The sequence below is a fragment of the Taudactylus pleione genome, unplaced genomic scaffold (genome assembly GCF_031769625.1).
Source record: "Taudactylus pleione unplaced genomic scaffold, aTauple2 ptg000519l, whole genome shotgun sequence".
NCBI classification, from domain to species: domain Eukaryota; kingdom Metazoa; phylum Chordata; class Amphibia; order Anura; family Myobatrachidae; genus Taudactylus; species Taudactylus pleione.
This window is the reverse complement of record NW_028284921.1, coordinates 2,683,463-2,710,661: the sequence shown is the minus strand read 5'-3', so window position 1 is coordinate 2,710,661 and position 27,199 is coordinate 2,683,463. Positions and strand designations below refer to the sequence as shown.

General features: G+C 41.4%; 1 protein-coding gene across 4 annotated transcripts in view; it reads left to right on the top strand.

The window, feature by feature from the left end:
• ATP8A1 (ATPase phospholipid transporting 8A1) overlaps window positions 1-27,199 on the top strand; it is a 197,281-nt gene that overhangs the window by 147,487 nt on the left and 22,595 nt on the right. For all 4 annotated transcript variants that reach the window (XM_088450578.1, XM_088450575.1, XM_088450577.1 and 1 more), the window contains 6 exons: window positions 10,022-10,096; window positions 10,185-10,307; window positions 12,932-13,010; window positions 13,838-13,899; window positions 16,266-16,322; window positions 20,647-20,754. In XM_088450578.1, the coding sequence (XP_088306704.1) occupies window positions 10,022-10,096; window positions 10,185-10,307; window positions 12,932-13,010; window positions 13,838-13,899; window positions 16,266-16,322; window positions 20,647-20,754 (504 nt within the window). The remainder of the gene's footprint in view (window positions 1-10,021; window positions 10,097-10,184; window positions 10,308-12,931; window positions 13,011-13,837; window positions 13,900-16,265; window positions 16,323-20,646; window positions 20,755-27,199) is intronic.

Genomic DNA, 27,199 nt, shown 5'->3' with positions numbered 1-27,199 from the left:
ATGCCTTGAGGTCACTGCACAGGGGAAAAGCTGTCACGTTCCAAGCTGCAGAGTGAAGAACTCTGGGAATGTTTCAGGCCTGGTTCCCCCCACCCTCACAGATGATATTGCAAACCAAATTGGGCTGACAGTTGTCATGATCATCTGCATTTTGGACCAGGATTTGAAGCTTGGATGTCATGTCATGCTGGTGTTGCACCTGGAACTGCCAATTGCCCCCCGCCTCTACCCCCTTCAGTAAATTAAAGCTACGGGAAACAGCTATAACCTAATGGTGCGTACACACGGTCAGATAATCTGGTCGATATAAACAATACCGATGTAGTTTATCCTTTGATCGTTTATATTGTCATGAATATAGCCCCTTTCAACGACCAAACAATGGTCGATGCACAGATTATCGATATCGACCATCGCCCGTGCATGAAGGCCAAACTGGTCGATATAGACCAGGTTAGCCTGTTTGCGGGCTCGTTATAGTAGTTAGGTGTTTTGGGCATGTGCTGGATGATGTTCGATATCGAACATCCAACACATGGAGGACGATCAGACAACGATATCTGATCATTGTCTGATAGACCTGTGTGTATGGGCCATAAGCTGTATAGTACTTCACTATTTGTTGGAAATTGTTACTATACACAAGTTTGAAAGAAAAACAAAGTATGTTCACATTGATGGAACGTTAAACACAGACAAATAGTACACAAGACTAGATTTTATCAAAGTATTCCAGTGCAACATGATTTCTCGATTACACAGCTTTTCTTGTATTATTAGTGCACCTGTTATTGGTAGTGTGTATACTACTAGATAATATGAGTGAAGGAGTTATTCAATTAGAACACATCTCACATCTTTTTTTTTTTTTCAAAAATGTTTTTATTGAAGTCATCAAATACACTCTGGTACACAAGCAAATATGACAAGAAACAATGACATAGTCACAATTTATAGCATACAGTTCACTTGTGGTTTGAGGTAATAATCTTGCCACAGTTTTCTCTTTTTACCAATCAATAGAAAATTAAACAGTAATATATTATAGTGACTTCAACCATAATAGAAGAAATGAAGGGGGACGAAAGTAGATGGGTAATGGGGGGGGGTGGGGGGGGGGGAGAAGTATAAGAAGAGAGAGAAGAAAAAAGGAGAAAATAAATAAAAAAGAGAAGAAGAGGAAATAAAGTGGGATGGGGGTTATGAGCCATGCACTCCCAGGGTCAATCCCTCACTACTCTACTCTTGTTTATGTGGGGGGGTTTTTTTGTTTTTGTTTTCTCTTAAGTGTAAGTTATTGGGGGGTCTTGTAGCAGTATTCTAGTTTCATACCATTGTGTTGATTTGAAACACTGTTGTATTTGTCTTTTAATCTCAGGATTTAAAGCCTCAATAAAGCTTTCCCAAATTAAGAAGAATTGTTCTGCTTTCTTTTCCTTATTGATAGAAGAGTTGACCCAATCCATTTTGAAAATATAAAATAATTTCTCTTTGAACATGGTTAATGAAGGAGGGGTAGGGGCAATCCATTGTTGCAGGATACATTTTTTAGCTACAGCCGAAATAATTAATAATAATTTTTTACAACCCTTAGAAACTCTAGTTGTTCCTGGAATATAACCCAATATTGCCCATTCTGGTGTTAATGGAAGATAATTGATTAGGTCAGCTAGCACATATTGTTTCACTTCCATCCAAAATTTCTTGATGACCCTACAGTCCCATAGGCAGTGGTATAAAGATGCCTCTAAATGGGCGCATTTTGGACACGCAGAGGAGGTTGCAATACCAATCAAGTGACAATGTTTGGGAGAAAGATAGCCCCTATAGAATAGTCTGTAGAACATTTCTCTGTAAGTTGTAGCTGTCAATGTTTGGAGGGAATACTGTAGAGTGCGCAAAATATTAGTTTCTGTTAGATTTGGAAAGCAAGTCTGCCACTTAGTGATACCAGTGGAGAATGTTCCCGTAAAGTAAGGAATTCTTAGTAGGTGGTAGAACAGAGATATAGCCCTATATGGATAGCCAGCGGACAAGAAGGCAGTGTCTAACCTATTATCCCAATCCAAGGGAGATAAAAAAGATAATATTTTACTGGTGTAGGGTTGTGCCTGTAGGAAGGCCAAGTTACAAGAATGAAGAAAATCGTATTGTGTATGTGCCTGTTCAAACGTTAATGGGCGTTTAAGTGAAGAATTAGTGAAATGTCTGACTGTACGAAGGCCCAGTGAATCCCACCTTCGGAAAGGGTGTGTTGCAGACCCATTCTGAAAGTCATTGTTTCCCAGCAGAGGGAGATGTAATGAGTAGGAAGCATGAATTTTGAATTTGTTACGTATCGAGTGCCATGTTGACCATGTTGACATCAGGAGTGGGTTATCAAGCAAGTGTGGTGGTATATCGTGTTTAGGCATATGTAAGAAGTAGACCAAGTCCAAACCAGATAGGAACTGTCTCTCTAATTCATAGTGGGTGAAATGATTTCTATGTAGAATCCAGTCATGAATGTATCTACAGATTGCAGCTTCTTTATAAAGGAGAGTATGGGGAAAGTTAATTCCCCCCTCTTCCTTAGTGCGTTGAAGAATTTTCAAACTAAGTTTTGGTTTTTTGTTACTCCAGATAAATTTCCGAAATGCGGCATCTATCTTTTTAATATCAGTTAAAGTGAGAAGTAGGACTTGTAGAGGGTATAGCAGTTTAGGGAAAATTATCATTTTTATTAGATTGGCCCTTCCTAGGTAAGAAAGCTGAAAATGTTGCCAGCTGTCCATTTCCGCACAAATTTTATTTATTATTGAGGTAACATTTAAAGAATATAGGTTGTGACTATTCTTGGATAATTGTATACCCAGATAAGGTATGCTAGATGATGCCCATTTTAAGCCTCCTAAATTGTCTCTAGGTCTACACATCTCACATCAAAAAATGTATGTGGTATGTAATCTTTCAGGGTTATACAATGTTCAACCTGTCATCCAGATCATAGATCAGAGGTATTTAACATGCGTCCCCCCAGCTGCTGTGGAACTACACATTCCAGCATGCCACAATTTTGCTATAAGGGCATGTCCTAGATTAATTTTCAAAACAGGTCTGTTAAACAATCAAAAGATCTCATTTGTTTTCTCCTATCGCTCCCCCCCCCCCCCCTCTATCAATGGGTAATAACAAAGGCACAATATTATTTGCACCTTATTAATAGTCGAATGATAATGGTTTTATTGATGTTCATGTCTTTGCAGTGTATTTCATTAGCATACATCTTAAATAGCATGTAATGAAGTGTCCTTTTGGCTGTCAGTGATAACCCATTTCTCACAGTCTGTTTAAAATCTTAAAGAAAACAGATTTAATGTAATTCTAAGACATTTTGATGATCTCCCGGATAGACATTTTCTGCCAAGTAAAACAAGTTTAGCAGATGTTGAAAGGGCAATTGCTGTGAGTGAGAAGGCAGCGAGACCATCAAGGATTGTGTTGAGCAACTGCCTGTCCTGAATGTGCTCTTTCAGTTCTGCTTTGTGCTGACCAGGCGTGGGAGCAGGAAGTTATTGACTATTTGTAAGCTGCTATTTAATATGCAGAAATGTTGCATCAGGAGAGTGGATCTGGGGGTATAACTGCTACGCCTCTCTTGTGCCTTGAAGAAAAAAAGAAAAACTGCTAATTTGAAGACTGTTTGGGCTCAAGTACACCAGCAGTTAAAACAATAAACTTAAACATTCAAAAGTAATAGCACAGAGTTTGTGATCATATAACAGCAGCCTGACACATGCTGAGGTTTACAGTACATTGCACAGAACTTTGCTGCTGATATTCTTATAATCAACTCGTGTGAGTGGGCAGTTTATTTTATTTACTCTGTCTCTATTGCTGGAACTATGACTTTCATGCGTACGCATATAGTAATAGAAGGCATAGATATAACGAACATCTAATTAATAAAAACTTATGTTCCTTAACATGAAGAGCGCTGTGATCTATAGAAGAAGAACTCTGTGTGTGATCTTGTTCCCCACATATGGTCACGTAACTGCTCCAAATTTCCTATGACATAGGAATACATTGTGCCGTGTAGATAGATAGATAGATAGATAATGGGATTGGGTACGGGATCCCGGCGCTCAGAATTCAGATGCCGGCATCCTGACTGGGTTACAATCTCGACACAACCACGTAAGTACACTAACATTTCTCCTAAACCTAACCCTCCACGCAGCCTAAACCTAACCCCACCCCTCCCCTTCCCGCAGCCTAAACGCTCCCTCCCCATAGCCTAAACCTAACCCTTACCCTCCGCCTAGTGCCTAACCCTCCCCTTAACCCCAATACTTACCGTCGGGATGTCAGTTGTCAGAATGCTGGTGTTGGGATTCTGACTGGTGTCGGGATTCAGTCACCGTCATTCTGAGTGCCGACAGCCGGGATCATAACTACATCCCAGATAAGTTTTTGATTAACTGTTACTATACTAAAACAAATAGAAAGTAATTTCTATTTGTTTTAGTATAATAACCATCGGCGCTTTTTCACCTTTCAATTAGTTGGCATAACTCTTTGTTATACATATGATTACAGTATCACTAATGATTTCCACCATCTTGTTTAACAAGTATGATAGCTCGCTTCTTTAAATGCACACCAAGATCACCTGTAAATTTACAGGATAGTATCAAGAATAATGTTGTATTCCTATAGGAATTCCTGTGCACAATAGACAAACAGTTATTTTATTTTACTGTTATACTGTGGCTTAATCCCATATCCTGTTTCTCTGGCACTATTGGATCCATGTAAATTGTACTGCAGTCTGGACTAATTTTTTAGTGCAGGCAAAAGTGATGTGGGTGGAATCGGTAGAAATGTTCCGACTCCAGCATCAAAATAAAAACACAGATTATTACGTAAATATCAGTGATCACATTAGCACATGTACAGGCACTACGACTCATTATTCCCCATTTTCCAAGCAGTCTCAGGCGTCTCTGAACATATGAGCGCCTGGTCATTATCTTGGGGGGCAAAAAATGTTAAACAGAAGTGTTTGTTTTTTGACCAAGTCGAAAAAAAAAAAATGACTAGCACAGCAGCATTTGTTCTCTATTCTGATAACAATAGGGGAAAAAAACTAACTGTGTGAGTAATACATAATATGAGACTAATAATGTTGGTAGTGGTACTGGCCATGGATAAGCGGGAGTTACTAAACAAATGACACTAAAATAGTTTACTGCATTTATTTAATTAACCTACTGTCATATACTCTACAGGAACTATAGAGTGAGTAATCAATTACTCACTGGTAGGAGTGGTCACTTTTTATGGAGGCATTAAATCAATCCTCTAAATTATTTCTGTCCAAAGGAAGAGTATGGCAAAATAATATATTATGCCATTATACTTATCCCAGGACTAGACTGCAATAATTACCCCATGCTGCCATTACCCACTAGGCTGTGATAATTATCAGTTACCACATGTAGCTGTCACACATTACCCTCACATATAATTAACCCATCCTGCCGTCCTAAAATACATGTATTTTTCTACAATTTCAGAACCTAAAATGATTGCATGGATTTAATTATCCTACAGATTAATTAGTAGTCTAGATAGTATGCCATTTATGAAGAAGTCGGACAGTAGTAAAACAGGAATTGAAGTCGAAGGTTTGGAGTACAGACTCCACAGCCCTGCATGAAGCAATCCAGGTAAAAGTACAAATTTTAAAAATCATACTTGTGTGGCGTTGCCTGGTCTGGCATGCAGTAGGACGACAGTTTGTGTGCCCTCAACTCTATCCTGTAGATTATCTTGCATCAGCTGAGACTTTCATCTATTTGTGATATTTCCTTCCCTTGTGGGGTTGTGGAGCCTCATCTTTGATCCAGGTTGATGTGGAGGTCGCAGCCTGCTCCTCCCCCTCCTTTGACGTCCTCCGTTACTGCCTTCCAGTTGTATGCGTTCCCTTACTTACCTCACTTAACTTCTCCTCTACCTACTGTTCCAGAGGTGTAATACTTCCCGGATGATGGCCTGTCAACAACCATTTATTGATCTGATGGATGTACTCGCTACTATACTATACAGATGGCTTCCTCCCAATGACATCTTCCAGGACAGACCAGGCACTATCCCTGCAATCTACTGGTTATGATGCTGTTTTGTCCTGGCTTGGCTCGTAACTCCTCTTAGTATATGAGGCAGTGGGCTGTGATCCTTCCCTACATCTTTATGCCAGTTCAAGCACTTTAGTTTCGGCTCTTTCACATTCAGTTGCACCTGAGACCCACAGCTCCTGTATATTATGTTACTCCTGGCTTAGCTGCGTAAGGTGGCTGGTGGATAGACTCTCTTTTTTGATACATCTTGGGGGTCTGTTTTCTAGTTAGAGTGTATGACTCAGAACAAGTCATTTCTATGGACTGATTATGGACCTTTTTTAGTATATGCATGGTTTAAGTCATCGCTGAGGCTGAAGTGCTCTGTTGGATTCCATGTGATCTGATCCATTTGTATAACTATTGTCTGATTTCTTAATTCCTGCTTCTTGCCAGCTTACCTTGTAGTCTGTTGTTTGTCAACCTTATATTCTGATCCTAATGAAATTGTTATCATAATATCTTCTATTCTGTTAAGCAGTATTACCTTGTTTATTTAGTGTTTCCTTTTGTTCTTTATGTAGCCTTTTATATACGCTGCCTTGCTTTTTATTCAAAAACAAAATAGCTTGCACAGACTATATGTTGTTTATATTTTTCATTTTATATTAAGAGGTGGGTGGATAGCAGGTTATTAGGGAAAAAGATATGACAGGTTGGGGTTGGTATACGGAGAGGGGGTTATTTGGCTATAGACTGCGGTTGGTTGTAGCTTGTTGTTCAGGATCCAGGCGTACTGTTGTTTGGGTATGGTACACCAGGTGGGGTGGGGGGTACTAGTATTTTATTATTTCATGCTGACAATCTCTGTTCTATGGTAATTCTCTTGTTTATTGTAGCACGATACTGGTACAGTGTCGGCTTGATTTGGCAGTGGGCGCATGGGTATGCTTGGGTTTCTTTGGATGTGGAGGCTTGTTGGTCTTTTTAGTACTTTTTTTTTCTTTTGTTTATGTAATATAAATGTAGTTAATGTGTGTTCTCCCTAGCAATATACTGCAGGCCATTATGTTATGGTTCCTGTTCTAACTGACACTCTGGCTTTAGGGTTTTAATGTTTGTGAGAGTTGCTGCGGTTTGGGCTTGAATTGCTCCCCCTTGCTGTACGACTTGAGTGTTACTGATTACTATGTCTGCTGGGTATGAGACATATGTATATGTTTGTAACTGTATCCTTCATTGCTCGGATCTTGCACTAGTTGCTTGGACCTTATTCCTCATTCACTATTACTTTAACTTACAGTGCCTGTATTGGATTATCCTGTGGCTGTGCACCTAGTTGCTATTGAGTCATTTATATTTTTGCATGCTGCTTTGATTTTATATGTTACTATATTTGTGCCTTGCTTCAATGTGTACAATGTGACCTTATACTCCTGCTCATCCTTATTTTTTGTTGTATCAGTTTTGTATGTTTTGCTTTTTGAAAAATCAATAAAAAAATACTTCAGTAAAAATATACACTATATGGACAAAAGTATCCGGATGCCTGACCATTACACCAACAGGGACAGTAATGACATTGTATTCAAATACATATACTTTAATATGGAGTTGGTCCCCCTTTTTGCAGCTATAACAGCTTCCACTCTTCTTGGAAGGTTTTCCATAAGATTTTGGAGTGTTTCTGTGGGAATTTGTGCCCATTCATTCTGTAGAGCATTTATGAGGTCAGGCACTGATGTTGGATGAGAAGGCCTGGCTCGCAATCTCCATTCCAGTTCATCCCAAAGGTGCTCGATGGGGTTGAGGTCAGGGCTCTGTGCGGGCCAGTTACGTTCTTCCATACCAAACTCATCAAACCATGACTTTATAGTCCTTGCTTTGTGCACTGGAGCACAGTCATGTTGGAATAGAAAAGGGCCTTCCGCAACTGTTGCCACAAAGTTGGAAGTATAGCATTGTTCAAAATGTCATGGTATGCTGAAGCATTAAGATTACCCTTCATTGGAGATAATGGGCCTAGCCTAAACCCTGAGAAACAGCCCCAAACCATTATCCCTCCTCCACCAAATTTCACAAGTTGGCACAATGCAGTCAGGCAGGTACCGTTCTCCCAGCATCCGCCAAACCCAGATTTGCCCATCTGAATGTCAAACAGAGAAGCGTGATTCATCACTCCACAGAACACGTTTCCACTGCTCCACAGTCCAGTGTCTGTGTGCTTTGCACCACTTCATCCGACGCTGGGCATTTTACTTGGTGATGTGAGGCTTGCATGCAGCTGTTCGGCCATGGAAACCCATTCCATTAAGCTCCCGCCGCACAGTTTTTGTGCTTCCATTAATGCCAGTGAAAGTTTGGAACTCCTCAGCTATGTAATTAGCAGACCGTTGGCGAATTTTACGCACCATGCGTCTTAGCAGTCGTTGACCCAGCTCTGCAATTTTACGTGGTCTTCCGCTTTGAGGCTGAGTTGCTGCTGTTCCTAAACACTTCCGCTTTCTAATAGTATCACTTACAGTTGACCGTGGAATATTCAGCAGGGATGAAATTTCACAAGCCGTCTTATGGCATCCTATCACAGTAACACGCTTGAAGTCACCTGAGATACCACATGTCAAACGTGATCACTTGAACTACGGTTGGGGAAGGTTAGCAAAAGCATGCTTTTGATGCCCATGGTTAAATGGCCTTAAAGAGACTAGATGGATTCCTGAATTGGGTCGCCCTGCTTGAAATTACTATTGTAAAACAACTGAACCTAATAACAGGAACTATTACATTCCGATTATACTGAATCTACTAGAGGATATCATTTTGAATCATCACAGGTTCCCCTGGTTAAAAAGCTCTCAACAACACAAATAAACTAATGAATTGACACAAAAATAAGTGAACTATACTAGTACAAAGTTGTTTTTTATGTTTTTATGTTTTTTATGTATGTTTTACGTGAAACCTCCAGCAAAAATGAAATGCGCTATCTCTGGGGAGAGTGTGTGACGTACAGATTAGAGCAAAGGCAGTTTTTATGTTCCATGCCTAGATGTAGCAATTTGTTTTTCTTTTTTTTTTTTCTTTGAAGAGCTGCTATCGGTGAAAGAGCGATTTTGTCCTGAGCAACTGGTCTTGTGAAAGCCAGCTTGGGCATATATTGATAAATGGTGAATTTGTAGCAATTCATGCTTCCATAATGTGGGTAAATGAAGCGTTCAGTGTGACAAAGCCCAAGACATTGTTTATAAAATTCATTTGTACGGCATGTCATGCACTTTTTGTACCTCCAAGGGAAGGCACCCCCCTCTCTTCTCATTTCTTTAATCCTTTCATTGCTGGCTAGGCTTCTGACTTGTTCCTCATTTGATATTGTAAATTATTACATTCAGTTTGCCAAATCTTAACATATTAGACTTTTTTAAGGATTTTAAATGTCCAAACTATTTTTCATGTTTTCATTGCGGGTTGTTTTTTGTTGCAAATTAGCAACAAAGCCCAGCAACCATGGTTATGTTTGTTTTTGTTGGGGAACGTGCATTAAACAGATCTTGGCACGAAATCAATCCACAATATTCGGAATAATAGTGTATTAACGTTAACAGTAAAATGTCAAACTATTTTAAAACACTTTTTATATTTCACTTTAAGTTGTTTAAACTTTTAGGATTTTTTTTGTTACATTAGATATGTTCTCTTGAATATCTGTAAATAAGCAACACTTTAAGGTACGTCACAATAAGTCAGGCCGATTTCTGGCATCATTTAATTTTCAACATGCGGTCTCATTTTCTCTGAGCGGAGTATGTTTAATTATCCTCATCCCAAAGTATGGTATCCTGTGAAGGAATTAGCACAAACCTTGCTGTTTTTTAAATGTGTGACTTTGATGTATTTTGATTTGTGTGTCTGTATTTTAGATCTGGTTTGCCTTTATGAATGGATTTTCTGGACAGATTCTCTTTGAAAGATGGTGTATTGGTCTGTACAATGTGGTAGGTATTTGCTATTATTTTACAATACTTGCTTTTATACATAGCTGATGCCCTTTTCTTACGTTTACGTTGTGTTTCATTGCCTCAGATGTTCACAGCACTCCCTCCTCTGACTCTTGGAATATTTGAGAGATCCTGCCGCAAAGAGAACATGCTAAAGTATCCGGAATTATACAAGACGTCACAAAAAGCTCTAGATTTTAATACAAAAGTAAGTGAATTTTTGTTTGGTCCTATGAGCAAAATATATATAGATATCATTAAACTTCTATTTGAAGTTTTAACAAGCAAAATAGATGACCCAATAAACCATAAGCAACACACAAAAAATATCTGTGAATTGTTTATTTTCCATTTTGGATAATCTTTTTACTATTAGGACATTCAACATAGAGTAACAATCCCCTGGCATATCCTCAATTCCATATTGAAAGATACTATATTTATTAGAGCATTACTCCCTCATAACCTTTGCTGACACATGATAACATTTTTAAGAAGGAATAGAATCCCAATCAGAACCCGGTCATTTGACAGCGCTCTTCACATTCTTTAAGTCGCCATGAGGACATAAGGGTAAATCGTTCAGGGGCATTCCTGGGATTTGTCTGAACATGAAATATTGAAAAAGGTTAGATTAATGTGCTTAAGAAGTATATTTAGCCTTGTGCCTGTACGATGGATACTTCATTTCTTGCTGCGTTAGCCATTCCGTTTGGACATTATTAAATATTTTCCCTCTACAAAATGAAGCCATCTGTGATAGTCAAATGTTACTTGTCCTTTTAGATGTCATGGCTTACGTATTTTGTGTGCTAATGGATTACCAACCCCTGTGGAGAATTGTCTCAAAGACTAAAGAGGAGACGGCAAGAAGCGTGTTAGATGTTGCCATTGCGCAGTCCCTCATATGTATACATTTTTTTTTTGTATCCTCTAGTACAAATCTTTTGCAGCGCATTTCACATTTGAAACATAAAAAAGAAATTCACTTGAATTTAAGCAAATTCTGAGTGATGATTTCATGGTAGGCATTTAGTATGTGAAAGAATTCATGTAGAACAATTTACCGTGAACGCAAATCCTGTATACTGTGGTTAAAAAGTACAAAAACATCCCTTAGCTTCTAATTTCCTGCTTCACGTACTCTTTTCTTTAGGAAACAATGTCTTTCTCGTAAATTCTTTTACCAATCACACTAAACTCTCATGGGCATTTTTTTTAAATTCTCAAATGTAGTTGTGTACAAATATAAAAAAAATCAAACAATGATTAATTGGGTTTTTTTTTTGTTTGTTTTTTAATAAATCTTCATTATTTTTTTATCATCCCCTAAACTGCATTTTCCTAGCATACTTTTCTCAATGGCAAGTACAAGAATTTGAATGCCTCAGCAGCCTTTTATTGTCATACAACAAATTACCTCTGATGTTCCAATAGGCTGGGACTTAGAACGGGAACATTCTGCTTTAGTATTACACTTTAAAAAAAAAAAAATTAAGTATTATGTTGCTTGTTTTGGCATTTATAACTCAACATTTTCCAGAGTGAAACATTTTGGTATAGCTGAAAAAAAACCCATGAGATGAGAAAAAGTATTTTATGTGAATGTGATTTGAGACTAGCAACCTGACAAATGGGGAATAATGCAATTAATCAAAAATACAGCAAACCGCTCGATGATACTTAAGCTGTTTTTTCTGGACGAAGTTTTGAAATTTCATCGTCCACCTCCTTTTCAAGATCATTTTTTTTTAAATATATTTAATGTTATGCCGAATGAATTGATTGGGGAATATATGAATTTCATTTATAGTGTGAGGTATTTTGAGATGTTTGTTATGGAAAGAAGGGTGAAAGGTTAAAAGGGCCCCACAGGGGTTACAGGATTAGTATGTGACTAGTATGATCAAGAGAAGAAGCTCATTTATCTTGCACCCACCTGCGCTGCCTGTCACAGAAAATATGGAGGTAACGATGCAGCAAGCGGAGGTGCAGGGAACGTTACGGCTACGGGGCCATCTGTCAATTATGGGGTTAATGGGTTGCAAGCGTTAAATGAGATCAGCTCTAATGCACACACAGAATCCAAAGAACTCCCACCATCAACAATGGATGGCTTAGAAGCAAAGTGATTTTTATTTAATTATTATTATTATATATAAATGATAAATAAAAACCCAGCATGGTGGTGTTTTCTCGGCATGTAACTGATCATATACACAGTGGTCACTTTTTGGACAGAGAGAACATCTGTATTTACAAAAAAAAATTATATATATATATATTAATATATATATATATATATATATATATATATTCTAGTTTTTATTATTTCTTTAGCATAGACTATATCAATAGATTTAATGTGTACTCGAATGACGAAACAGGCCATTACATTTATATTGGCAATCATTTTTAAAACATTTACCATGCTAAAAATGTGTTCAGTTTTTAAATCCACCTGTTGATAAGTTATTTGTACTTATTGGCACTACTTTGCTACTTACTGCCTAGATAGACACAAATAGTGACAGTCAAGCAACTAAACGGGCAGCTCTCATTGTTTTGGCTTTGCAATTTTTTTATTATCTTGTATACAGCCACACGTCTTTCTGGGTTTCCTCCTTAAGTTTTGCAAGGTTGAGTTTGCTTAGCAGGTTTTGTATGTGTGTTGCTGAACTTAGAAGAGAAGCCTAGATCCACGTCTGGTGAGTGATAACACTTACACTGGTGTTCTGACAGTCACACTTCTTGCACATAGATAAAGAGGGGTCATGGTTCACTGGCTTCACAGCTTACAAATGAATTTCTTCGCTTTCTGTATTCTTGCAGGTTTTTTGGGTTCATTGCTTGAATGGTCTTTTCCATAGTGTTATCCTGTTTTGGTTTCCATTGAAAGCTCTGCAGCATGGTAAGATACGCCAGTAATAAATGACACACAGGACATGCAGTAGTCTCCCACCTTAGTATAAGTATCTTCTTGTTTAGAATTTGCTATAAAACAAAATTCCATAGAGAATTCCCTATGCAACTGATATTATGTGTGCATGTGTAGGTAGATAGACAGACCGACCGATAGATAGATAGACTTGTGTATGTATATGTATGCAAGTATGTACTTTTGAAAACTATTGGAATACAGGTTGAGTCTCCCATATCCAAATATTCCGAAATACGGAATATTCCGAAATACGGAATTTTTGGAGCATGACTGAAATAGTAAAAACTTTGCTTTGTGATGGTTCAATCAATGTACACAAACTTTGTTTAAAACACAACATTGTTAATAATATTGCATAAAATTACCTTCAGGCTGTGTCTATTAGTTGTATATGTAACATAAATAAATTTCATGTATGTACACAAATTTTGTTTGAGCCACAAAATTATTGAAATATTGTATAAAATTACCTGCAAGCTGTGTGTATAAGGTGTATATAAAACATAAATGCATCCAGTGATTAGATTTGGGTCCCATTCCCAAGATATTTCATTATTTTATGCAAATATTCCAAAATACGGAATATTCCGATATCCAAAATGCCCCTGGTCCCAAGCATTTTGGATATGGGAGAATATATATATATATATATATATATATATATATATATATATATATATATATATATATATATATATATATATTATGGTTGTATTTGTAAATATATATATGTGTGTGTGTGTATGTAGATAGATGCAATGTAACAAATGTGTTTTTCCTGTAATGTTTTTATACAGATAATGTTTTTGCAAATGGAAAAACATCGGACTACCTTTTATTGGGAAATATTGTATATACCGTAAGTTTAAAATAGCTCTATTTAAATGATACATTGTTGTTTGTTTTAATTTTGTATTGCTGATATCATTTTAACTTTCCTTAAACATTTTTCATTGAAATTCTGCACTCCTAATTGAGATATTCAAGGCATTAATGAATTTGACTTCACTCAGATTTTTTTGTCCCCAGCTGTTATAAAAAAAAAAAAAACCCCTCTGCAAATATTCCACCACTATACAGCGTTGTGCAATATAATAATAGACTTGTACATACTGTAACAGACATACAGTGAGATGCTGGGATGCATTCTGCTTGTTAATGACCAAGCTTGTTACACAATTTGCATTGAATGGATTGCGCACATTTAGATGACTTCATTGGCTTGTTCATACCATCGTGAAACTTATGATGAATATATTATTTTTTGTTTCAGGTTTCCTTTTGTGCCTTTCAGTTTATTATCCTTGTGGAATGTACTTTTGTTCCTCTTAGATATAACACAGGCCTGAGCAGAGCAGTGCTAGGGCATTCCCGAGGAGGACATAGAGATATGAATGTAAAGCTCTGGAGAAATCCAGAAAGATAAGCAATGCATTTAGTCAAACAGCAGCAGAAGAGAACAGACAAACTAATAAATTATAATCCCTTTTAGATGCTGATCCCTATATCTCCAAATCATTATGTGCAAGTATCTGGCTCCACTCCAAACACAATTCATCCTGGCATCAGATCATGTGTCGTACATTGATAAATCAAACTTATTTTCTTTTAAGGGATATATAATGCAAGCGACCCGCCCCGCCTTTGTACGGGAGCAATTTTAATTTACGGCAATAGTCTTTTTTTAATCAAGGTCTTATTAGAGTGCCTTGTAGACGACATTAGTAGTTTTTCCCCCTTACGTCGACACGGAAAGATTTAGTTTTGATGTGACACGCAAAAGGGCCACACAAAGTTGTCCATGAGAAAAACAGTCTCCACTTAGGTCAACTCCAGCCACATTAAGGGCCTCATTCAGAGGCGGTCGGAGGATGCAAGCGGTCGCTCAGAAACTGGGCGGCCACTTGCATCCTGACCGCCCGCCTCTGTTGCAGTCGTTAGGCTGTGGGTTAACACCCACAGCTCTAACGACCGCTCGGGCGCTGATCAGAGACTATCACGACCATCGGGGCTTACGACGAGACCCTAGGGTAGGGTCTCACTTGTCGTAAGCCCCGGAGAGCTTCTGGCTCTGTCTGAGCCGGAAGCTCTCCACTGACATCACTAGTGATGTCAGTGGGGCCTCCCCCAAACGGCAGGCGTTCCCATAGGAACGCCTCCGTTTGGGCTGCCACCCCCCCGGCCCGCCTTCCAAACGGGGCGAGCTGTCAATCAACATCAACAGCTCGCCCCCTTTGGAAAGAGACCCGCTACAACCAGCGCTGTCGGTCGTAGCGGGGCTCACGCATGCGCACTGGCAAAACATCGAGGCGGTTGTAGACCGTACGGCCGCCTCTGAATAAGCTCCTAAGTGTCTGTTTCTGTGCTTTATTGCCATGTCAAAGCAGACCCTTACCGGGAATTGGACTCGTTTGAAATTTTAGAATCATTTTTCACATAAAAACGGTAAAAAAAAAAAAAAAAAGGGAAAAACTCAAATTTTGTACCAGTAAACAGGGCTAATATCCATTTTTCTGGAGAGTACACAATGCGTATCAATTTCTACATGGTATGAATTAAAGTCCATCGTTGTGATATATCTGACTGTTTAGGCACAGTAAGCCAAGAAAGTGCTCGGAGGTCCGTTTTTTTATTGACTTGCTTCACTAAAATCGTCACTGCTCGGCTCCCTTTGTCATACATTAATGTCTCATACACCTAAACCTTCCTCGGCAAATGCTCTTTAGTAGTCTTCACTCTAGGTGCAGGGTGCTGATCAGTATGGAGGGCATATTTTAATTTTGAAGGGCAACATTTTAGATGTGATTTTTAGCTACTGTAGCTGTATCGATAAATCACATCTAAGAGTTTGCCCTTCAAAATTAAAATATGCCCTCCATACTGATCAGCACCCTGCACCTAGAGTGAACACTACTCTATAGAATAGTAAAACGGCATCAGAGTCCGTCCAGTAGATAGACAGATGCCTACCAGGGACTTTCTTTTATACTATTTATAGATAATAGAGGTACTTGTTAATAGGTGATAAAGCCACAATTTGATTTTTAAATGGGGCTGTGTAGATTATATTAAGGCCTTAAGGCATAACTTCATGGTGGCTAGATCTTGCATAGACTGGAAAATCCACCAGTGCTTTTTACTGCCAGCATATAGATATGACCTATAGACTACTTTAATTATGGAGATGATATTGCTGTTATAACAATATGTGTATATTCCTTGTAGTTTGTGGTGATAACGGTCTGCCTGAAAGCAGGACTAGAAACCTCACATTGGACCATGGTAAGGAAACAATTGTGAGATAATATTTTCCAAATTAATTTTGTTGCTCACCAGTGTCAACTGAAAATGTCACTGTCGAGTTACTTTTTTTTGTTTTAACTTATTATTAATAACTATACTGTAAACCATGAGATTTGCATCATTGTGACTATTTTACATTGTTCTTTATCCCTAAGCCGGCTAAAAAAAAAAACACATCATCTACTAATTATTCATAGATTTAACATACATTACATGTAATATTTATAGTATATATATTTGTTTGTCAACGTCATATTACAATTTATTATTAAAATATTAAGGATCATCCTAATTTCTTTTCTTTGCATATATGTATAAATACATATTGCCTATCATTTATTATATAGATCTTTATTTTTGTCTATTGCTGACATTTGTACCTTGTGTCCATGTAAGTGAATGAGCGTTGTTGAACTTGGGGTTACACTCTCACCAAAACAATACTCTATGTAACCAAATCGTATCACCCGTCTCATGTATCATGTTTGGGTTTAAAGCTAGGTATGTTGTGTTAATTAGAGGAGAGGAGGTCAGTGTTTTCCCATGTTTTAGTTAATCCACCGAGACATGTCAGCATTTCTTAGCACTTTACAGTAACATGGAAAACATACATTTCTGTGCAAGTTCATGGCGCATGCTGTTTGTATCCATCATCCGACTTGTTGGTATGCCGGAAAGAGAAAATAATGTACAAGATCGAAAATCGAATTCACTTCCCAGTTACCACCCAGTAGTTAGGGGACCATGATTGAATTTCTTTAAACTAGTTTAAGACCTTGTTACAGCTTCGAGAGAAACACAAAACTCCAATCACTGTTAACGATCTATGCTTTAATGAATTAAATCGACCAATGTATCCATAGTAGATACTGCTAACACATTAGCTGCTGTGTTACTCTTGGGTTTACCACCTCCTGTCATTACACTTAGAAAAACAATGGCCCCTCTAACAAGCAGATTAATTAATGTGGTTTTCCTACAGCACTTATTTTTTGTTACATTTACTTTTAATCACTGTAATAGTTATGTATGATACAGTCTTTGTGCCGTATGCCTTAAAGCAAGCGTTCAGGTAACATTACATTTACAAATTTCAAAATGAAACCGCTGTCAATGGACAGTGATGCTTCCAGCAGTCTAATGTTAGCGACTTCATGTGTCTATTTAATAAATATTACAAAACCTGCAATAGCAAATGTGCTAAGGCATTGTGGATACTAATGAATCTCTATTAAAATAGTGTTGGCTAAAAACGAGACAGATACAATGCAAAACTCATCTGTCTCCACATTAGTCTTTAGTTTAGAAGTCTGTAACTGACAGGTTAATTTAGAAAAAAAAAAAATTAAGGTTCACCATAATAAGGGACACCCATTTAGTCGTCCTGGTAATGAAGCCTAGATAGTTTAATTTGTAACTTGGCCCATCATGTTCTAAGAAGATAATTGTTTCAAAGCAGTCATTTTTCAAGAGGTTTTGTTTGACACAAACCACCCTTTAACCCCAGCTCAAATTAAAAAAAAAAAAATACCATCATCGTTTATTAGTGTAGTGATCTTTATGCTAACCCTCACCTAATATAACATGATCTTAAATTGTGTGAATTAATCTGTAAATTGAGACTTAGGCCCTCATTCAGAGCCGCTCGCAGAAAGCGAGCGCTCGCTCTGAATGAGGGCGGCTGCTTTTGTTTTGAAACCCGGCCTCCTGGCCGCTCGCTAAGCTGTGGGTTACCATCCACTGCTTTAGCGAGTGACCAGGTAATGGTAGAGACCATCGCGACCATCGGGGCTTGCGACAAGACCCTTGCGGTAGGGTCTCGTCTACCGCAAGCCCCAGGTAGCAGGAAGCTCCCTTCTGACATCACTGGTGATGTCAGTAGGGCCGTCTACAGGAACGCCTCCGTTTGTCCGGTCACCCCCCCCCCCCACCCCGCCTACAAAACGGGGCGAGCTGTCGATCAACATTTGTCACTCGCTCCGGGGCTTGCACATGCGCGCTGAATGAGGGCCTTAGTTTGCCCCTACTCACCATCATTGTCCTATAGAAAATATAACAAACTCTTGCACAGTGAAAACTTAAACGAACAGATGATCTACCTTTTATGAATTGTCAAGAAAATGTTGTCTTACTAGAAAAACAATGTGTTCTAGGCTCCTATAAGGAACCCAGTGTGACATTATCCATCTCTTTAATTGTCAGTATGTGAAATTTAATGTTAGCCACCAGTTGTGTAGTTGTCTGCAGCGTGCCATATACAGTCAGGTGCATAAATATTGGGACATTGACAGAATTTTCATATTTTGGCCTCTATTCACCACCACAATGGCTTTGAAATGAAACGAACAAGATGTGCTTTAACTGCAGACTTTCAGATTTAATTTGAGGGTAATTACATCCAAATCAGGTGAACGGTGTAGGAATTACAACTGTTTCTATATGTGCCTCCCACTTTTTAAGGGGCCAAAAGTAATGGGACTATAAACTCAAAAGCTATTTCATGGACAGGTGTGGGCTATTCCCTCGTTATTTCATTATCAATTAAGCAGGTAAAAGGTCTGGAGTTGATTCTAGGTGTGACATTTGCATTTGGAATCAGATGCTGTCGACTGTCAATATGAGATCCAAAGAGCTGTCACTATCAGTGAAGCAAGCCATCATTAGGCTGAAAAATCAAAACAAACCCATCAGAGAGATAGCAAAAACATTAGGTGTGGCCAAATCAACTGTTTGGAACATTCTTAAAAAGAATGAACGCACCGGAGAGCCCAGCAACACCAAAAAACCCAGAAGACCACGGAAAACAACTGTGGTGGATGACAGAAGAATTATTTCCCTGGTGAAGAAAAAACCCTTCACAACAGTTGGCCAAATCAAGAACACTCTCCAGGAGGTAGGTGTATATGTGTCAAAGTCAACAATCAAGAGAAGACTTCACAAGAGTGAATATAGAGGGTTCACCACAAGATGTAAACCATTGGTGAGCCTCTAAAACAGAAAGACCAGATTAGAGTTTGCCAAACAACATCTAAAAAAGCCATTACAGTTCTGGAACAACATCCTATGGACAGATGAGACAAAGATCAACTTGTACCAGAGTGATGGGAAGAGAAGAGTATGGAGAAGGAAAGGAACTGCTCATGATCCAAAACATACCACCTCATCAGTGAAGCATGGTGGTGGTAGTGTCATGGCATGGGCATGTATGGCTGCCAATGGAACTGGTTCCCTTGTATTTATTGATGATGTGACTGCTTATATGCTCATATTCAGTCAAATGCTTCAGAACTCATTGGATGGCGCTTCACAGTGCAGATGGACAATGACCCAAAGCATACTGCAAAAGCAACCAAAGAGTTTTTTAAAGCTAAAAAGTGGAATGTTATGCAATGGCCAAGTCAATCCCCTGACCTGAATCCGATTGAGCATGCATTTCACTTGATGAAGCCAAAACTGAAGGGAAAATGCCCCAAGAACAAGCAGGAACTGAAGACATTTGCAGTAGAGGCCTGGCAGAGCATCACCAGGGATGAAACCCAGCGTCTGGTGATGTCTATGCGTTCCAGACTTCAGGCTGTAATTGCCTGCAAAGGATTTGCAACAAAGTATTAAAAAGTGAAAGTTAGATTTAGGATTGTTTAGTTTGTTCCATTACTTTTGGCCCCTTAAAAAGTGGGAGGCACATATAGAAACCGTTGTAATTCCTACACCGTTCACCTGATTTGAATGTAGTTACCTTCAAATTAAATCTGAAAGCCTGCAGTTAAAGCACATCTTGTGTGTTTCATTTCAAAGCCATTGTGGTGGTGAATAGAGGCCAAAATATGAAAATTCTGTCAATGTCCCAATATTTATGCACCTGACTGTAGTTACATGGTAGGAATTCTTGCAGTTTGCAAATACTTTCTTTAAAAAGAAATTCTATTCCCTGACTTTTATGGATTTATGGTCATTCATTACCTTAGTTATTGTAATGAGTTTTAGAACCTAGTGCCTGCAGGCACAACGCAGGTTTAAGTGAGGTAACAACTGCCATAACTTTAAAGCCGGGTGATATATATTGTCCTTTATATGACTGTTCCACAAAATTAAATCCGTGACCAATTTTTCAAACAGAAGAAAAGCTTCAGGCTTAAGTACTGTACACTTTGATTTTGTCTTGGCATTGTAGAAGGTGCTTTCTGATATCTGGTTTTCTGTGATGGCCCGGTGCATAATCCAAAGAGATTTTTATCTGTCTGTCGATGTCGATTTACAAAAACATATTCAATTTAATGTATTATTTAAATCTCTTTGTCAACAGTTCAGTCACGTGGCTATATGGGGAAGTATTGTGCTGTGGATTGTTTTCTTTGGCATCTACTCTTCGTTGTGGCCAGCAATTCCTTTAGCACCTGACATGTCAGGGGAGGTATGAGCTTTTTTTGTACTTAATAAATGTAGTGGTCTTTTTTAGTAAATGCATTTTGTAACTGCACTATTGTGTCTAACATCTTTTCCCATGTTAGTCCCCTACTGTTTAATGCAGTAGGTATCACTCGTATGAACAGCCTTTTATATCCATTCCTCGTCCGATGTAGTAATGATGTCTTTGACCAATAGAAGAGTAGGATTTTGACACACAGGCTTGAAATGTCATCTACTGCCTGATTGGAAGATTTACACGACATCGCATAAGGCGCTGGCTGTCATTCCAAGCCAATATGTTGCAATGAGCCAACTGGTCAGGCATTCAGAGAGGAACGACATAGCAAAGTACTTGTATGGATATGGGGTTGGGATTTAAATAAATTCATAATTTAAGTGGAAAAGCAATATAAATATGCCAAGAAATAAGTATCTCCCCATGCAATGTGCCATGAAGATATGTTATTACCTTGTGCATAGTTGTACACACCCATCCAGCTACCTAATAATAATAATATTATTATTATTATTATTTGCCTTGGAAAGTATTTTTTATGAAGTGAGCAACAAATATCACTTGATTTCTTTGAAAACTTTTGGACAATGGGTATGAATATTTATATGGCCTGCCAAAAGTTGGGCCACTTGGTGCACGGTCCTGTTGGAGAAATTATGGATTTTTGATACCCTGCAACTTTGTAACTGTTACTAACTAATTTTTGATTATCTTCTATCAAAACACCCTAAAAATACAGTTTTTACATAATATCATTCAGTGAGGTAGTATGGGTTTATGATCCTGTAGATACCCTAATTACAGCTAGGTATTAAGTGTAGCAGTCAGTCCAGATCTTCTGCAGCTGAAGAGTGTGAATTTCCTGAAAAGGAGTTTTGGACTAGCAAGAAATGGACATGCCTTGATTGTATTGAGTGCAGAGAGTTACTTATTATGTCAATTTTCCACTCCGGAATGTTGAGCACGATGATATTTAAAGTGTCTATAGATTATAATGTATCATTTGGCCTGACATCCTTTCTTAATGTAGACAATAAAATAGTGCTGAATGTACATTAACCTCTGTATTAGTCTCTGTTCTGACCCTCAATATAACTATTAATCCCAAAGTGTTAAATTAAAAATTCATGTTTGACTCCTAAAACAACAAATTATTTAAAATGCAATTTTTTATGTCTTTAGATGCCATGAGCATATGCATTTTCCTTTTTATATCTATTAATATCTCACTAGTTAAAGAAACATAGCAGAGTAAAGGTGCATATCCATTAGGCGATGGGGTAACGACAGTACGATTACAACATCGTAATTGTACAGTCGTTCTTCATCCCCTGTAGTGCCTACACCGAACGATATGCAGTTCAGTGCAGGCACCCTCCCTCATCCCCGAACATTGCCAATCTGTCATTATCGGAGGATTGACCGGCATGTTCAGGCGATGATTGATGTCGAAAACAACATGCCCAATTCATGCACGATTAATGAGCAATTGAACGATTACGATGACGTATCGTTCAATCGCTCTGTTTAATCGGCAAGTGAATACGCGACTTAAGGCTTGAATATTGAATGCCCTCAAATTAATTTATGTATGTTATTTATATCTGCATAATATAAGTGTAAATCAGCTTAAATTAAAATGATCATTTTTTATGACACATCTTAGTAAGATGATTTTAAACATGCCGGTTGTGTAAGCCAATGTGTGTACTAGGTTACAGTACCTACTTAATAAATGTTAAGGTACATTGTAGGCATCTTTTATTTAGGTTTGCAAAGGTTGCACATTACTGTTTAACAGTAGACTGCAAAGTCATGGCACATAGGGCCTGATTCAACTTCGGGAATAGAGTGAGAATTAGCACTTAACTGTGTACCTGGCCAAACCATGCTGCAATGCAAGGGGTGTGAATACATACATTTCTACTTCAGGGTCCATAGGGTATCCACAGGATACCTTGGGGGGGTATAGGTGTGACGTCAGTCGCAGGGCACCAAAGAGTTAAGCTTTCAGCCTCCCAGGATACACTAGGTCCCCCTCCTATACCCCGCCCCCGGGCCAAGGCACCTCAGTTTAGTTTGGTGCCCGGCCGGCGTCGGGTGCACCTGTCGGAGTGGGGGCTAGAAGAGCCCCTGAAGCTTTCTTCAGTGCAGCTGTGGCTGCACATCTGGATGTACAGCATGGACAGTCAGTCCTGACGTCCATGCTGTCTTCCCTACACCCCCGCCGGTACCAGAACGCCGATACCGATCCGGGGATGCTGGTGAGCATCTGGGGTCACAGCTAGCGGTGACCCCAGATGTTCCGGACCATGGCCGGATCCAAGGGGGACAAAGGTAAGCAGCGGGGTCCCGCGGTGGGTCCCCGCTGGTCACATGGTCCTAAGTCCCCAGGCAGGGGGCTCCCTGGGGACTGGCTGCAGCGTGGAGCCAGGTACTGAACCTGCGCTTTCCACTACCCCCTGGGACAGCGGACCGCAGCAGAGCGGTAGCGCTGCGGTGTCCCAGGGGTTAAATGCATGCCAGGGGAGCGCGCCTTCCCTGTCTCACAGCCGGCGCCTCCCCCGCTGCACACAGCCCTCTCTGCACTGTGCTGACTGGTCCTGTGTCAGCGCTCCTCCCCCAGGCCAGCTTCTCTCTGCTCCTCGGCGGCCATCTTCTCTGTTGAACGCTGCTGGAAGCCTGGAAGGAAGCATCGTGGTCTGGGTCCCCCCGCATACCTCTCCTCCGCTGTGGCTCAGGTCTGTGTATGCAGCGCTGTGTCCTACCAGGCCCTGTGTCTGTGTAGTTGAGTGATCAGTGCTGTTAGTGCAGGAATTGTTATTTCTCTGCATTGTATGTGACTGTGCTAGCGCTGCTGCCTGTAACTTTATCTTCTCAAAACTGTCAGCTTTATTACTGTCCCTGTTCTTTCTGCTAAAGCCCTTGCAGTGCGGTGCTGCAGGGTGGTCTCTCGCCTATTTAATACTTAATTGGTGAGAGAGGTCACATACGTGGTGCCATCATGTCTGAAAGTGATTTTCCCCTCCGGCTACAGTGTACCACGTGCAAAGTACCGTTAGCGGAGGGGGAGGGTAGCGCGGAGGGCCTTTGCCGGCAGTGTTTGTCCATGGCGCGGCCTATTACGGTTACAGTACCGGTACAGGAGCCGCCCTGGGCTTGTTTCGCTCAGGCGTTAACAGCTTTAGTGGGCCAGTTAGCTCCGCAGCCCGCGTTTACTCCGATGGGTTTGTCCCAGCAGTCTGTGGTGTCGTCACCCATGCAGGGGTTCCCACGACAATTGGTGGTACCCCACAGTCTCCCTATTTCCCCGCTCCCGGGTTCTCAGGAGCCAGCGTGGGTTAACTCCCTGACGAGTTCTGTACAGCACTTGTCGGATGTGTTGCAAGGGGAGTCTGTGATGCGGCCTCATAAAAGGCCGGTGGCGTCTCTGTCCGCTCCTTATGAGGATGACGAAGGGACGTCTGATGATGGGGAGATTCTGGATCCTTACGATCAGGAACCTCTCCATACTAAGGACGCTGATGCTAAGTCCAAAGTATATATTCCTGGACTTATTCGGGCGGTCCGCACAGCCTTGGTGATTGAGGACGAAGTTCCCCCAGCGGCTAAATCTAAGTATGCCTTTTTCAAAGATGTGAAGGGCGATGCCACAGTCTTTCCTCTTTCGGGTCAGTTGGTGGACCATTTAGAGGAGGCGTGGAAACAACCTGGCAAAAGATACCAGCCGCAGAGACGCCTGGCGGTGGCTTATCCGTTCGCGGATAATTATTTTGCTAAGTGGGAATCCCCTCCACAGGTGGATTCTCACGTGACCCGTCTTGTCCGTAGTGCCACATTGCCGATGCCATCCATGTCCTCCCTTAAGGATGCTACGGACCGCAAGGTAGAAATCTGCCTGAAGTCCGCTTATTCCCTTGCAGGGGGGGCAGCACGGCCGGCTATGGCCATTTGCTGGGTTGCCAGAGCGATGGAGCGCTGGGCGGATTCATTAGAGGCTTCTTTTGAATCCGACTGTCCGGCCGAACAGGCGGAGTTGATTGGCAATCTCCGTGATTCGGCCACCTACATCAACGAGGCGGCTCTACACATTAGTACTCTGGTGTCTAGAATTTCTTCAGCAGCGGTAGCTGCTCGTCGCACCTTGTGGCTGCGATCCTGGAAGGCGGACGCAGATTCCAAGAAAGGTCTGGAAGCGTTGCCGTTTACCGGAGAAGTTCTCTTCGGTCCGGATCTGGATAAGATTGTGGCCACGCTGGCGGCAGCCAAATCTGCTTGTCTCCCATCGGCCGCTGCTCCTTCTGGTTCTGGACCATCGTCCTTTCGGTCATCTAGGGCCCAGGGCAGGCCCAAACCACAGTCGTTTCCTCGACAGGCTGGCCCTAAGAAATCGGTCAAGCCCCGGAAACAGGCATGGAGTACCAGACGTCCGGCCCCCAAGCCAGATGACAAGCCTGCGGCCTGACGGTCCGGGCCTCCCTTTGGGGGATCCCAGGGTGGGAGGCCGCCTGCTGCAGTTCTCCTGGTGTTGGTCGTTCACTACGACAGACACTTGGGTTCTGGAGGTGGTCTCCCACGGGTACGCCCTCTCCTTCCGGCACAGACCCCGGCTCGATTCTTCACCACGGGTCTACCATCAGACCGGAACAAGGCTACGGAGCTGCGGAAGGTATTGCACACTATGCTCCAGGCTGGAGTTATAGTGCCTGTTCCATTCTCCCAGAGGGGCCAGGGTTTCTATTCAAATCTATTTTTGGTACAGAAACCCAATGGGTCATATCGTCCGATTCTCAACCTCAAAGCACTCAACAAGTCTTTGCGGGTCCCGAAGTTTCGGATGGAGACCCTACGGTCCATCATTCTGGCGCTGGAACCTGGGGACTACATGGTGTCATTGGACATACAGGACGCTTACCTGCATGTCCCTATTCTTTTGCGCCATCAAGAGTTCCTTCGGTTTGCAATCCGCAGCGACCACTTCCAGTTTCGGGCGTTACCTTTTGGCCTGGCGACAGCACCACGTGTTTTCACCAAGGTGATGGCGGTCATGGCGGCTTCTCTGCGGCTGCAAGGAGTCCGCATGTTGCTGTACTTGGACGACCTGTTATTGGTGGCAGGATCTCCAGAGCTCCTGTTACACCACTTGGACCTGACCATTGCGCTACTGCAACGGCACGGCTGGCTAATCAACTGGCAGAAGTCCACTCTAATCCCGTCTCGGAGGATTCTGCATCTTGGAGCCTTATTGGACTCGGGACAGCAAAGGATCTTCGTGACGGAGGACAAGATCTCTGCTTTACAGTCAAGGGTGCGCAGTTGTCTGCGCAGCCGCCGGGTGTCCTTACACTCGGCGATGAGGTTACTGGGCTCCATGGTGTCGGTGTTCGACATGGTGGAATACGCCCAGTTTCACTCCAGACCTCTGCAGCACCTGATCCTGTCCAAGTGGAACGGGCTGCCTCAGTCTCTGAAGTTCCAGATGATTGTGCTCACCCCGGAGGTTCGCCTGCCCCTTGCGTGGTGGTTAAAGACGACCCACCTCAACAAGGGACGTCCGTTCTGGGTTCCAAATTGGGTCCTGTTGACAACGGACGCCAGTCTTCGGGGCTGGGGAGCAGTTTCGGGTCCACACTTGTTCCAGGGCAGGTGGACGCCGACAGAAGCGGAGCTTCCAATAAATATCTTGGAACTCCGTGCGGTCTTCAATGCTCTCCTGCAGGCACAGCGGTTTCTCCAGGGTCACCCGGTGCAGGTCCAGTCGGACAACGCTACCACCGTGGCCTACATAAACAGGCAAGGAGGAACTCGCAGTCGGGCGGCTCTCGTAGAGGTCTCTCGGATCCTGGTTTGGGCGGAGCGCAATCTTCCGGCCATATCAGCGGTCTTCATCCCGGGAGTGCTAAATTGGGAGGCGGACTTTCTAAGTCGCCAGGACGTTCATCCAGGGGAATGGTCCCTGCACCCGGACGTTTTTCAACTACTGGTGGACAGGTGGGGTCTTCCAGAAATCGACCTCATGGCGTCCCGGCACAACAACAAGTTGCCGGTGTACGGGTCTCGCACAAGAGACGAAGGGGCGTCTCTGGTGGATGCTCTGTCCGTCCGGTGGACGTTCCGGTTCGCATACCTGTTCCCTCCGGTCTCCCTTCTTCCACGGGTAATCCGGAAATTCAAACAGGAAGGAGGGACGCTCCTGTTGATAGCTCCCGCGTGGCCCAGACGGCACTGGTTCTCAGACCTTCAGGGTCTGTCCGTGGACAGTCCTCTGCGGTTGCCGCTACGACCGGACCTTCTGTCTCAGGGTCCTTGCCTTCACCCGGACCTGACTCTGCTGTCTTTGACGGCGTGGCTGTTGAGACGGCCATGCTGAGGTCCCGGGGGTTTTCCAGCTCTGTGGTGCGTACCATGTTACGAGCTCGGAAACCGTCTTCCG